Genomic DNA, 12,365 nt, shown 5'->3' with positions numbered 1-12,365 from the left:
TATACAATATATTTTTTATAGTTTTATAGTTTTTAATTATTCTTTTTATTAATTTTAATACTAAACAATAAATTTTAGGAATGAAGTTTAATATTGATTTATGTATAAATGTTGAAAGTATGGAAGTTGTTCAACAAGTCATCAGTGAGATAAGATAAAATGTCGCGAGAGAATTAAAAAAAGTATTTAAATTTGAGCTAAATTTAGCTATGACGATTCACCTAACCGTATACGTCTCAATGTTAGAGAAATTATTTACATTTTTATTTAAAAAAATTGAATTAATTTTATATAATATTAAATTAGTAAAACTTCTCTATGTCGATTTCTAAAAAACTTTTTAAGTCTAGTGTTGAAAAATGCTTAATTTATTATAATGTATCTAATGTAATGATAAATAAATATTAATAAATTAAAATTCCTCTAGTTGTAGCTATGGTGGTGGTAAATTTTCTGGTAATAAAAATAATTCCTATGTACGCCACTGGCGTGTGACATCATATTAATAATAAATTACAATACTTAAAAAATTGATTTACATAAAAGATAAAAAAGACAAAGAAATACAAGATTACGAGCGTGTTTAGATACTTTCCCTACCTATATGTTTAGCAAAAATAATGCCAACATTAAGCAGGGCCGGTTCTAGGGGGGGGGGCGAACCGCGGAACTTGCCCCGGAAGTTTTGGTCGGGCGGGGGCGCCAAATTACAAAATAAGTTGTGTATATATATTAATAGTTTTTATTCATTTTATAATAAAAGTACTATACAAATTACAATTTCTATTTCCATTTGACTTTATAGGTATAAAAACAATGGGAAAAACTCAAAAACCGAATGGAAATTATTTGTCTACTAAATATATTTTCTGCGCCTCATTGTAGTATATTTTATTGCTAATAGCCAGAGCGCGGATTTCTATGCAATTGCATATTTGTTTCCTTTTAATATTTTTGGATTTTTGTCAGTATTCTCTACGAATCATCATAATTTGAAGCAAATGGTGAAATTTTTTTTTGCATATTTTTGCATATTTCAATGTTATTGCATAATTTTGCATATTTAGGCAAAATTCAAAATGTATTGCATATTTATTGCATATTGAAGCAAAAATTTAAAAAAATGTATAAAATAATATAGTATAATCAAGTAGAAAAATTAAAAATACATTTTATGGGCACGACGTAAACTTAATAAAAAACTGGAAACTCAAAATATGACTTTACATGAAAGCTTTTCAATAATTGACGAAATCAAAGAAAAAATTAATTCTATTCCTGGGCCAAAAGGTGCAACACTTACTACAAAATTAAATGAGCTTTCCAATAAAAATAAAGGTCTAGAAATTCTACGAAAAATAAATGCAGTACTATCAGGCGAAAACGTTCAGCTCGAAGATGTTTATCAAGACCCGAAAATAATAAGTTGCTTCAAATATGCCCCAACAACTTCGGTTGACGTCGAACGTTCGTTTTCAGTATTTAAAAATATGTTAACTGATAAACGTCATAGCTTCACTGAAGAAAAACTTGAAATGCATATGATCATTCATTTTAACAGTAAATAAAATTAAAAAAATTTAAAGAGAAATTTATATAAGTATTTAATATTTTAGTATTTAAGTAATTAATTGTTATAAGAAGTTTAATTTGTAAAATTTTAAATAAATAAAAAAAACGAATTTCATGATTTTTACTGCATATTTTTTGCATATTTTCATGATTTTTACTGCATATTATATGGCATATTTTGATACTTTTTAGTGCATAATAATCCGCGCTCTACAGTAATAGCATATCTACAAACTATAGATTACGATAATCAGACAACACATGATGTTAAGATCCGATTAACAATACTGATGAATTAATTTTTCTTCGACATGTAACAACTATCAAATTCATATTTAGTTTGTGTCAAGATACAACTGTTAAAACTAACCTGCTAATGTCATTAAATCCGGATAGATATAGAGTAGGCATTACAAATCAAATTTACATAATATAATGTTTTGGTCACATCTTAAGTAACAAATTATAATACTTTCTTATTTCTTGGTCGCCCCACCTAGCCCCTACCGAAATCTTTTGTATCGTCTTTTCTTTTAATTGTTAGACGAAATTTTTATTAATTGACTTGACTATCGTTTAATAGTTATACAGAAACGGTTTTTGGTAATATTGAAACAATCTAGGTACCTACTATCATAATCAGATACATATGTTTTAAATTATTATTATTAATAAACTGCTGAATTATGACGTAATCTTGTTGTTTCGACGAGTTTCAAAGATGATTGTCGATTATTAACAAAATACCAATTGATTGTCGAGACTATCAAAACTTTCAATTGGTAAGTATACAAGGATTATCGATAATGACTTGAGTATTGACTCATCACACTACTGATTCGGTTGCTTAAGGTTCTTGTCGTGTATACTCGGGCGCACACTAGTTGCCTCTCGAAGTTAAAAATGTCAATCATTTTTATACGAATTGCCTTCCGACTATAAACTAGTTGCCTCCCGACGTACCCTAAATTGTATACTCATAACCTTCTAATAGCCAGGTAATAAATATACAAGTGGTTCTAAACATAATATCATGTATCAAAACAAGTTTGTAATTTCAAAGTCGTAATTTATATTTATATATTTTTATATTATTTTTAAACGATTTTAAATTGTAACACTAGTTTTTAGAATGAATCAATGTGAGGTTAGATAAAAATAATTTTTTGTCCTTTACCTATTTTGTTTGACTTATTAAATAATTGATTTATCCATTTTATAGTTGTGTTATTTGTATATAAATGTCATATATTATATCTACGACTGATGTTTTTTTATTGAACTCTATATTTTTTAACAACCTAATGACTTAGGATAAAACAATTTCTAATGTATACATAACACATATGTTTTAGAAATTATAAATAAAATGTTCAATTAATATTACTCTTTTATTATTATTGTTTTTGTACCTGTATAATTTATAAACCTATAAATTAATATGTAATTGGTAGAACTAAAATCTGATGTTCTGGGCAACTGGAGTTCTTAAAATATACAGTATTTCTTATAGAATAGATGTTTTCATCGGGATTCTGGATACCACAAACAACACAACTTCAAGACATAAGGAACAAAAAATGCAGACATCACTTACACAAGACCAATGTAATAGCCGATGAATATATATCTATATAGGTAACCTACACATTTGTAAATGTATAAACATCATCGACCAGCATCTTTTTGCAGTTTCATCATACAACTTGAAACAAAATCTAACAAATTACAAATTTGAAGCATTAAATACCTCGTTAAACACTCACATAAACTGTCCTCATCCATGAACGATCATTCTGCATCAATCACAGGTATAAAACTTCAGAAAGACTTAAACAATTTTGCTGACATGATTTTGACAGTCTTATAAGTCATTATTGTCCATCAATGTCTCATATGACTAAAAAACTATATTATAGAATCATTAATGTAAAGGATCAGTAGTAGCCCGTAGGTAGGTTCCTATCGCTCATCAGTGTTCAGATCCTATTTAATTCATGTAGAACAGTAGAAAATATTCTAAACCAAGTAAAGAGGATACTTGATATGACGCTGACTGCCAACTTCGTTTGTTGTGCATTTAAAGTCGATAGCCCAGCGGAAAATCGTGTCGTTGTAGTGGTTCGTTGGCACCGTTCCGAAGCAATGGAGTACTAGACGCGTTGTTTTTAAATGGTTGGCCAAACGGTCTTATGCCATTTATTTGTTTTACGTAATATTATTATACTCTATAGTTGTTTATAATTTATATGGTTGCAATTTTATTATTTGATCTAGAAACGCTTAACAGCAATAGAATTTTAGTATTTTACATGACACGATCAAACATAAATAAATACAATATTTTATAACTGATAGAAGATTAGATATGACGTATACGACATGGATATTGATACTATCACGATTAAAGATAGATAGATAGTACTGCATTTAATCGTGGATACTTTGGTAAGTGTAGTAGACATGGGGGTTTATCCCATTGTTGCTACACTTACGCAGATTTTTGTTTTGACTACTTGTCAGAAGGATGTTGTAGTCATGCCGTTAAGACAATAAAAAAAAAAGAAACTCAACACAATTTTGAGTTGGTGCAACTTTATTGCAGTATACAAAAAATACAAAAAATTCAAAAATATTATAATAATATTGGGGCGTGTGTGAACGAGCGTGGTGTCTGGTGTTGAAACAAAAAGTAATAATGGTAGCACTGTAGCAGTAACGGCAGACGAAACGTTCGGCGGAAGCAAGGAAGGAAACGGTGCGTGTCGGTGGAGCGTGGTACGCAAAAAGGTGTGGAGGTAGTGTTGAAGGCGGCGACGAGGTCGTCGTAGCGCGAACCATCGACAATGCGAGAAGAGGGGCGCGCTCGTTCGGGACGCAAGGAACATAAATAAAAAATAAATGCAGAGATCGCGTATACAGTACATGGAAAGAAAAATTAGAATACAAAATAAATCTCGCGCCGTGCGCGTAGTGAAAACATTGGGGAATAATTGGTGATAGGACTCGGAATCACCACAAACCTATGGTTGCACAACGAGCAATATTTTAACGGTGCCAAATATTCTTATCAAGCTATACAGTCTTACAGATACATACAAAAAAAGTCGAGTGGCTTGCAGTATCATAGTAGTTATAAAGGGCGCTGGTAAGATGAGAATTTTCTCCGAATTTGATGAGAACATTAGCAGCCTCTTATTGCTGTGATCCAATGTAGGCAGTCGTGCAACCATAGTATCTATACCAGTGATTCCCAACCGGTGATCCGTGGGCCAGTCATAGTTGGTCCGCTGTACCATAGATTATTTTTTCGATTTCTATTATAGAATACTATTTAAAAAAAAAAATAAATTCTTGTAAATGAGCAAAACAAAAAGGCTTCCTAGTTTTCGTAAAATTGAGGTGGTCCACGACCTATAAAATATTGTCTAAGTGGTCCGTGGTGGTATAAAGGTTAGGAAACACTAATCTATATCTACCCGCTGCACACTGTCTTAGAAGTAAGTTCCGATGACGAGCTAGCTTGAGCTCATGAGTAAAATTTGAACTAAATTTGCCTCAGTAAGCGGGCCACTGAAAAGCGCAACTTGAACATTATTTTATAACTTATAAGGCGGGGGTCGGGAACCTGCGGCTCTTTGGAAAATTCCCCCTAATATTAAGTAGATACGTTGTTTTGTGTGTTATTGTATTTAGTTAAATAAAATTATATTTGTAAAAAATAATAATAATAATAATGAATTAATGAAATGAAGTTTTTCTATATTTTCTAAATATAAGACGTATCTGTTCACGCCGAGAATAATCAGGTAAACGTATATTTAATACAGCGCGTTATGCAATTCTATGCACGGCTGCGGACCATCCTTATCATCTCATTTCTATCCCGGTTACCTCTCATTAATTGTCGTGTGATTTATTATACTAATATTGTTATTATTATAATTATCATTGTTCTTTGTCGCCGATTATTTTATACTATTTTTGTCTTATTGTAATTATCTGTTATTGTTTTTGTCTACAATCATTTATGCGGCCAACACCCCATTATTATTTTTATTATTATTGGCGTCGTACTATCTATCAGCTGCGTCCACCCTGTTCTGTTGTTTTTTCTTTAACTTGTTTTTGGTTTGCTATTAAAGCGATCTTTTTATCACATATGTGCAACCCTTTAATATAGCGAGCACCTATACTGTATCGTTCTTCTTGTATATAAAATGAAGCAAATAAAATCCAATCTGACCAAACATTGGAGTCGTAAGTCTTTACTTGTTTTTCATTACGTTGTGTGAGAGGCCTCCCAGGTCGTCCAGTTCGTCGTCTGCTTACTGGATCCGCCATCCAATTCCGTCCAGTCCATCGGCATCTCAAGACTAGTAGTTTTAAGTTAGTTATAAGTATTGTCCCTACTGTTAGTGAGCTCTGTGATCATTGCACCATGCCGGATCGATCTCAAAGACCCCACCCCATAAATAACTTGTACCATCCTCATTCGCGTGATAGGTCTTTCCTGTCCTGGTCGTTGTCGTCGTACGTGCATATTAAATTGCCTATCCATAATCTACAAGGCGCAAGTTCCTGTGGTCGTAAGCTGGTTGATAAAGGCCACCATATTATAATTTTTTTAAACAGTGTTCTTGGGCATTACTGAGTGGTCCTTCGGGAGCCCTAGTATTGGGGAAGTTCACGTATAATTATGTTTTTAATGCCAACCAATTTTTCAATGAAATATTAATGCTATATTTATTCTAATATTCTATAATATATTGTCTATACTAACAACTACAACCAAAAAAAAGGTTGTCCAAACCAATGAGGCTCTCTGGACATCATGGTTTTGTAATTTTTTGAAAAAATGGCTCTTTCTAACGAAAAGGTTCCCGACCCCTGTTCTAAGGACTTGGATAGGTTTATTATCAAAAATATTTGTTGAAAATCCCCCCCCCCCCTCTGTCATCCCGTTGAACCCCTTAAATCTACTATTGCCAATATATTGTTCATTATTAGGTATATATTGTGTATGGACTATTGGATTATAATAAAATTGTTCACGTAGACCTATTATACGCACTGGTTATAGGTTACCTACCTTTTTTGCAACCACGTGAATAATATTTTGGGATGTTCCATACTTGGCCATTAGGCCATTTTATCGTTCATAAGTAGTATTATTATTAGCTACAAAAGATCAAATATATATTTTTTCAAGTTTTTCGATAAGTGTATTACATTTAATAGAATATAAAATCAGTAATCATAATTACAATAATCATATCATATGTATATATATATATATCTTAAAGATATATTGGCAATAAACGTCAATTAACTCAGAACATTTGAATCACGTACAAAAATTAATCAAAAGCTTAATTTCTGAAACAATTAACCATCCATAATATTATATACAATTTTTTTATTTTCTTCTCAAAAGTAAAGATTTATAATACATATATTGTATGATATTTATATGATAGGTAGTAGTTACTACATGAGTATAACCATATTAAATTCATCATAAAATCATTTTTAAAAAACTCGAACTTATATTGGGTATACAATCTGTATTTTAAAATAAAAATTACCTTCTTCAATAATTTAAACATAAATAAAATTGTTAAATTGAAGGAAATACGTTAAAAACATTTTTTTAAATAAATAATAAAGAAAAAAAATGATATTACTGAAATAATAATAATTATGATTAAGTAATAATGAAAAATAAGAATAATAATTAACTTAACTTAACAACTAAAAAAAAAATATATATATTAAAATAGTAAATTAAAATAAAAATCACAGCAAAATTTTGCTTTGTTGAGCGTTGAACCTACTTTTTAAGACCTACACCATATCATCTAACAATTTAAAATATAATGATGATAATAATCAATTTTTACTTAGTACATAATAATTATTGGAAAATTATAATATTTTGAAAAAAAAAACAGTAACATCTGAATAAAAAATTTAGGAAAGTGTTAGCTTTGTTAGCTTTGCATACACATTAAAACTCATTAAATTAACTTAATCTTTATATGAAAAAATAAAAAAAACAACAGTAACCATTTGATTAAACATTTTAGGAAAATGCTATTTTGAGCAGTTTATTTTTAAGTCTAATTCTCATTATCTTACTTCTCATGTTCCAATGTTTCCTTCAGTGTCAAATAATTTCATAACTATTTGATTCATGCAAATAACTTTAAAATTTACCATTCCGATATCTGGCAAATATCCCATGACGTTATTTATATCAGGCACCAAATCTTCGTTAAGAAACTTCATTATATCGACTATCAATATTCTCAGTATGGAGGTAACGGATTCTCTCATGGACACATCTTCGACTACGAAATTTTTAACGGATATAGGGAATTGTAAAATGTCAAAAATGTAGGGAAATACAGTGCTCTGAAATGGTTCTTTGTCAATTCTATCCTCTCGGAGATTCTGAAATCGAAACAAAAATGTTTATTAATTTTTAACTGTTTTTAACTGAAAATGATAAACAATTTATTAAATGACATTTTAAATTACCATTAAAATAGCCAACAACGATACTGGCCGTTCTTTAATTTTTTTGACCATGCAACAGATTTTCAGTTGATCTTCTAATGAAATAACTTTAGTACTTTTCGATCTCATGATAAATTTTTGGATGTTTGTCGGATTTATATTTTCTATTTCAAATAAATTGAGAGAGTTGAAAAACCAAATATAATTTTCCATTTTATTTGACTTCAGCCACTGAAGGACGTCGTTTCCAATATTCTCAGTAACGATTGTTGTCTGCGGCGAGCTGTTATAATCATATTTCGTTTCAAAAAGTAAATCTATAAAAAAATAAAATTTATTAGTATTAACATTGCTGTAGAATTATTTATTAGCATGTGTATGTGTGTCATTCGAAACATATGCAATGGAACTTCGATAACTCCTATAACTCCTATAAAACCCCAATAAGTCGAATTTTCGACGACTCGAAGAAATGCCCTGGCTTTTCACTTACAATATATGATATGTGTGATGACTATTTTCTATAATTCGAATTTCACTTACTCGAATTGCTTGATTAGTCGAAGTAATTTTAGTTAAATTTTGGCATATAACTCGAATTCAAATAAAAGTATATACTATTGAACACTTAACAGATATAGGTCAAACAATAAAAAAATATCTGATTTCTTTAAAAAATTGTTATTTTACATTATTTATTACTTTGTTTTTTTTTTATTACATACAATTAATACATAAACATGTTTATTACTTTATACTTTTTTTAAAATTTTAGTATAATTTTACCAACATGCGTGTCACCCGATTGCGGCCCAAAGTAACCTTTTTACCTTTTCACCTATCCCAATTGCGGCCAGTACACATTAGGTAGAAAATTACTCATACAGTGGTTATCAAAACTAAATAAATAACCCGATTGCGTCTGATACGTATTTTGACATAAATACTAGTATATACCCCTATTGTATTCACGATCCCCAATACTCGGAGTATTAATTTCCAGTCCATTAAAGATAAATCAGATAAAATGTAAGATTACAAGTGGTGGAACATATTATGCTATTTAGGTTAGTGTTGTTTCGTTCTTCGTTATAAAGTGTAAATGATGGACATTTATGAAATGTAGGCGAAAAAGATAAACAAATATTAATAATATTTAAATATAAATTTAATTTATAATTTCATTATTCGTTTAATAATCATAAACGAGATATTGTATTTGAGTTGCATATACAAATATGTCTAATACAAAATGCTTAATTTTATTAATTATAAGCTATTTTGTGAATCAATGAGTGTTTGGACGGGCCGCAATCGGCATATATATTTGGGATAAAATACGACTACCTGTATTCGGGCCGCAATCGGGCAACTCCAACCTCCATACATTATACATATATTAGTAAATACATAAAAAAATACAATTATAAAATGAGGTCTTGAGTTTTTTTAAATAAAAAAATATTTTCGATAACTCGAATTTTTTTTCGCTGCCAACTGATTCGAGTTATTGAGGTTCCACATAAATTGTAAATAATAATATTAAAATTAACAAATTAATAAAATAAAAAGTTGAGAAAATTTATTTAAATGTATTTGTATAAAAAGTTCAAGCTAATCAACAATATAGATTCTGAGCAGGCCAATATTTTTTAAACAATGACAAATCAGTCACTGGTATGGGGGTATAACGATAGAAAATGAATAAGCATATTGCAGAAAAGTTTTTAATTTTCTAGTTAAGACTAGGGGCAAAGCACCTTTATACATAAAAAAAACAATGTAACTGTAGGTACTTAAATAAGCACACGTATTTGACCAAACACACAATACTCACTCATATTTTAGCTGACTTCATACATATAGGACATAGAGAAGGTAACCAAATGGAAAATACAGATAAAAAAGTTTCAAAAAGTACAAAGTATAGGTAATTATATAATTTTTTATGAGCATAGTATGGTGTATACTGTATGCTATTGTATAGTGTATTTTATGCTTACTATTATCCTTATACAGGTGATATAGGTTCACAAGCATAAACTTGTCGTTGATCGATGACCTGAGCAAATCCTCGTATTTCATTGTTGGGCAAATGCATTTGATTTCACCATTTGGCTTGATGTCAACGACTTCCATCTTGCTAAAATATTCCCACGCCTTTTTCAACTCGTCTTCCTTAATAATGAAATTTTTATGTTGTTTTTCAACGTCATCATTGTATAACTTCATCATTTTTTCTTCAAACAGTTCTCTTGCACTAGAGCTGTATGCTAACAGGGTGTAAATGATCGCCTTTGGATCGATAAACTTCTGCGGTTTGTTGTTTGCTCGTGTGGACGGTGGCTCGGTGGACGGTGGCTCGGTGGACGGCCTCGAAGCGTTCTCATCAGTACGTGTGGTGGTGGACGGCCGCGATTGGTCTGATAACACCGACCTGATATTTTGCATCGAAGCCTGCATTACGGAACCAATTTGAGTGGGCCAAACATTGCCAGACGGGTGCGAGTTTTGAGTGGACGATTGCGGCATTTCCGTGCAGTATGTTTGCAAAACGGGCATAGTGTAATGTGCGGACCGCGGGAACGTGTAATGCGAGTAAGTTGGGGAAGCGCTGTAATGAGCCGACCGCGGGTTGATGCGATGCGAAGAAGGCGTCAAATTGTAAATTGACGTTGATGACCGGGGCGTGCAGATTGGGACTGAAGGTTCGGAGCTGAAAGGAGGCGTGGAAAATGGTATACCACAGGATGGCATAGAAGAATGAGATCTTGTATAACATGTAGAAGTTTGAGACGTGTTGGACGTCACGGAAGACAGAGACGTATAGATCGGCATGGAAGACTGTGTGGGGTAGGGTGGACAGGAATGTGGCGATGTGTAGGGCGGTATGCGATATTGATTTCTTATATAATATGTAGACGTTTTAGACGTATCGGACGTTACAAAAGACGGGGACGTGTTTATCGGCATGGAAGACTGTGTGGAGTAGGGTGGACAGGAATGTGGCGATGTGTAGGGCGGTATGCGATATTGATTTCTTATATAATATTTGGGAGTTTGAGATATGTTAGGCATCGTGGAAGACTGAGTAGTGTAGGACATTGAGGAAGACCTTGAATCGTAGGACAGCGAAGTCGTTTGGGGCGTGTAGATCGGCATGAAAGGCGGTGTCCTGTTAGGTACTGTGGAATAGTATGCTGCGGAACTCTGAGAGCTTTTAGCTAATGTGGAAGTTTGGGAAGTGTGGGATGTTGTTTTATACGTTGGTGGAGATCTATATGGTGGACCAGAAGACCTAAGACTCAGGGGCAGTGCTGATACCTGAGGCCTATAGGACGCAGTCATATTGAGTGATGATGACGAAGACGGAGACGGAGACATCCACTGTCCGGGCACATGCGATGACGAAGCTGGTAACAGGTTTTGTGCTGAAGTTCTAAACTGCATAGTCGTGTCATGCGGGACCGTTCCGCTATTCAACGGCATAGTCAGGTTGCGCCGGGGCGTTCCACTATTCAACGGTGTAGTTGTATCGCGATTCAATGGGACTATTATATCAAGTGCGGTTGTGCCATGTTTCATCCTAACGGATTTGTTGAAATTGGCCATGCGACCCATTAAAGTGCGATTTGGCGAGTGGACCATTGAGTGGTTCCGCCGCGGGAGCATGTACTGTACCGGGAAGGTGGTGCTCGATAAGGTCTCAGGCTCGGAATCGCTATAATAGAATTGAGCATCGTCGGAGTCGGTCCCGAAAATGTCGATGTTTTCCAATTCCTCGAATGCTGAATCACTTGAAAAATGCGGTGACTCGCGATTATCCATGGCGATGGAAATTGTCGACGAATAGAACGGTCGGCGGCGAGGACGAAATGACGAACGTTCACTAACCACTAATATCGAATTCGGAACCACGACTGTCGCGTGGTTGTCGGCCTGCCAGCAGGCCAGAGGTAGTCACTCCCACCACTATTTTGATTATCCCCGATCGGCGGGGTTGTCCGAACTATGCCGGCAGTAGCCGAAATATACTGTTTGCTGCGCCTTATACCGACGGCGGGATATCTACAGTGGCGCTGCGGGTATCGATTGTCGGGTGGTGGAGGGCGATGTGAGTTGCGATTGGTAGGATGGTACCTATAACATACACCTTATTAGCTCATCGAAAATATAATACAATAGGTACTGCATTAAATTTATATGCATTATTACATTATTATATATTAGGTATAATATAAAGTATAATATATGTAACACGTTTGCGACGA

General features: G+C 32.9%; 2 protein-coding genes across 2 annotated transcripts; one reads left to right on the top strand and one right to left on the bottom strand.

Moving 5' to 3' along the window:
- The first annotated feature begins 1,186 nt into the window (after window positions 1–1,186).
- On the top strand, window positions 1,187–1,568 carry LOC111042730. Its single transcript, XM_022327428.1, has one exon. The coding sequence runs from the start codon at window positions 1,218–1,220 to the stop codon at window positions 1,566–1,568; it is 351 nt and encodes a 116-aa protein (XP_022183120.1). The 5' UTR covers window positions 1,187–1,217.
- A 6,148-nt stretch (window positions 1,569–7,716) lies between these two features.
- LOC111042729 lies at window positions 7,717–11,922 on the bottom strand. The gene is made up of 3 exons (XM_022327427.1): window positions 10,098–11,922; window positions 8,116–8,411; window positions 7,717–8,028 (listed from the first exon to the last, which is right to left on the bottom strand). Exons 1-3 carry the CDS (start codon window positions 11,920–11,922, stop codon window positions 7,717–7,719), a joined length of 2,433 nt encoding a protein of 810 aa, XP_022183119.1.
- Window positions 11,923–12,365: the final 443 nt, after the last annotated feature.

Source organism: Myzus persicae, unplaced genomic scaffold, assembly GCF_001856785.1.
Source record: "Myzus persicae strain clone G006 unplaced genomic scaffold, MPER_G0061.0, whole genome shotgun sequence".
NCBI classification, from domain to species: domain Eukaryota; kingdom Metazoa; phylum Arthropoda; class Insecta; order Hemiptera; family Aphididae; genus Myzus; species Myzus persicae.
The sequence above is the reverse complement of the archived record's forward strand: the minus strand, read 5'-3'. Positions and strand labels throughout refer to the sequence as shown.

Bases quoted from the DNA above. Each gene is read 5' to 3' on its own strand.
- LOC111042730 (XM_022327428.1), top strand. From the start codon at position 1,218: ATGACTTTACATGAAAGCTTTTCAATAATTGACGAAATCAAAGAAAAA.
- LOC111042729 (XM_022327427.1), bottom strand. From the start codon at position 11,922: ATGGATAATCGCGAGTCACCGCATTTTTCAAGTGATTCAGCATTCGAG. The intron at 8,412-10,097 runs GTAAGCATAAAA...ATTTTTTTATAG, and splicing joins TCACCTGTATAAGGATAATA to ATTTACTTTTTGAAACGAAA. The intron at 8,029-8,115 runs GTAATTTAAAAT...TTTCGATTTCAG, and splicing joins CGTTGTTGGCTATTTTAATG to AATCTCCGAGAGGATAGAAT.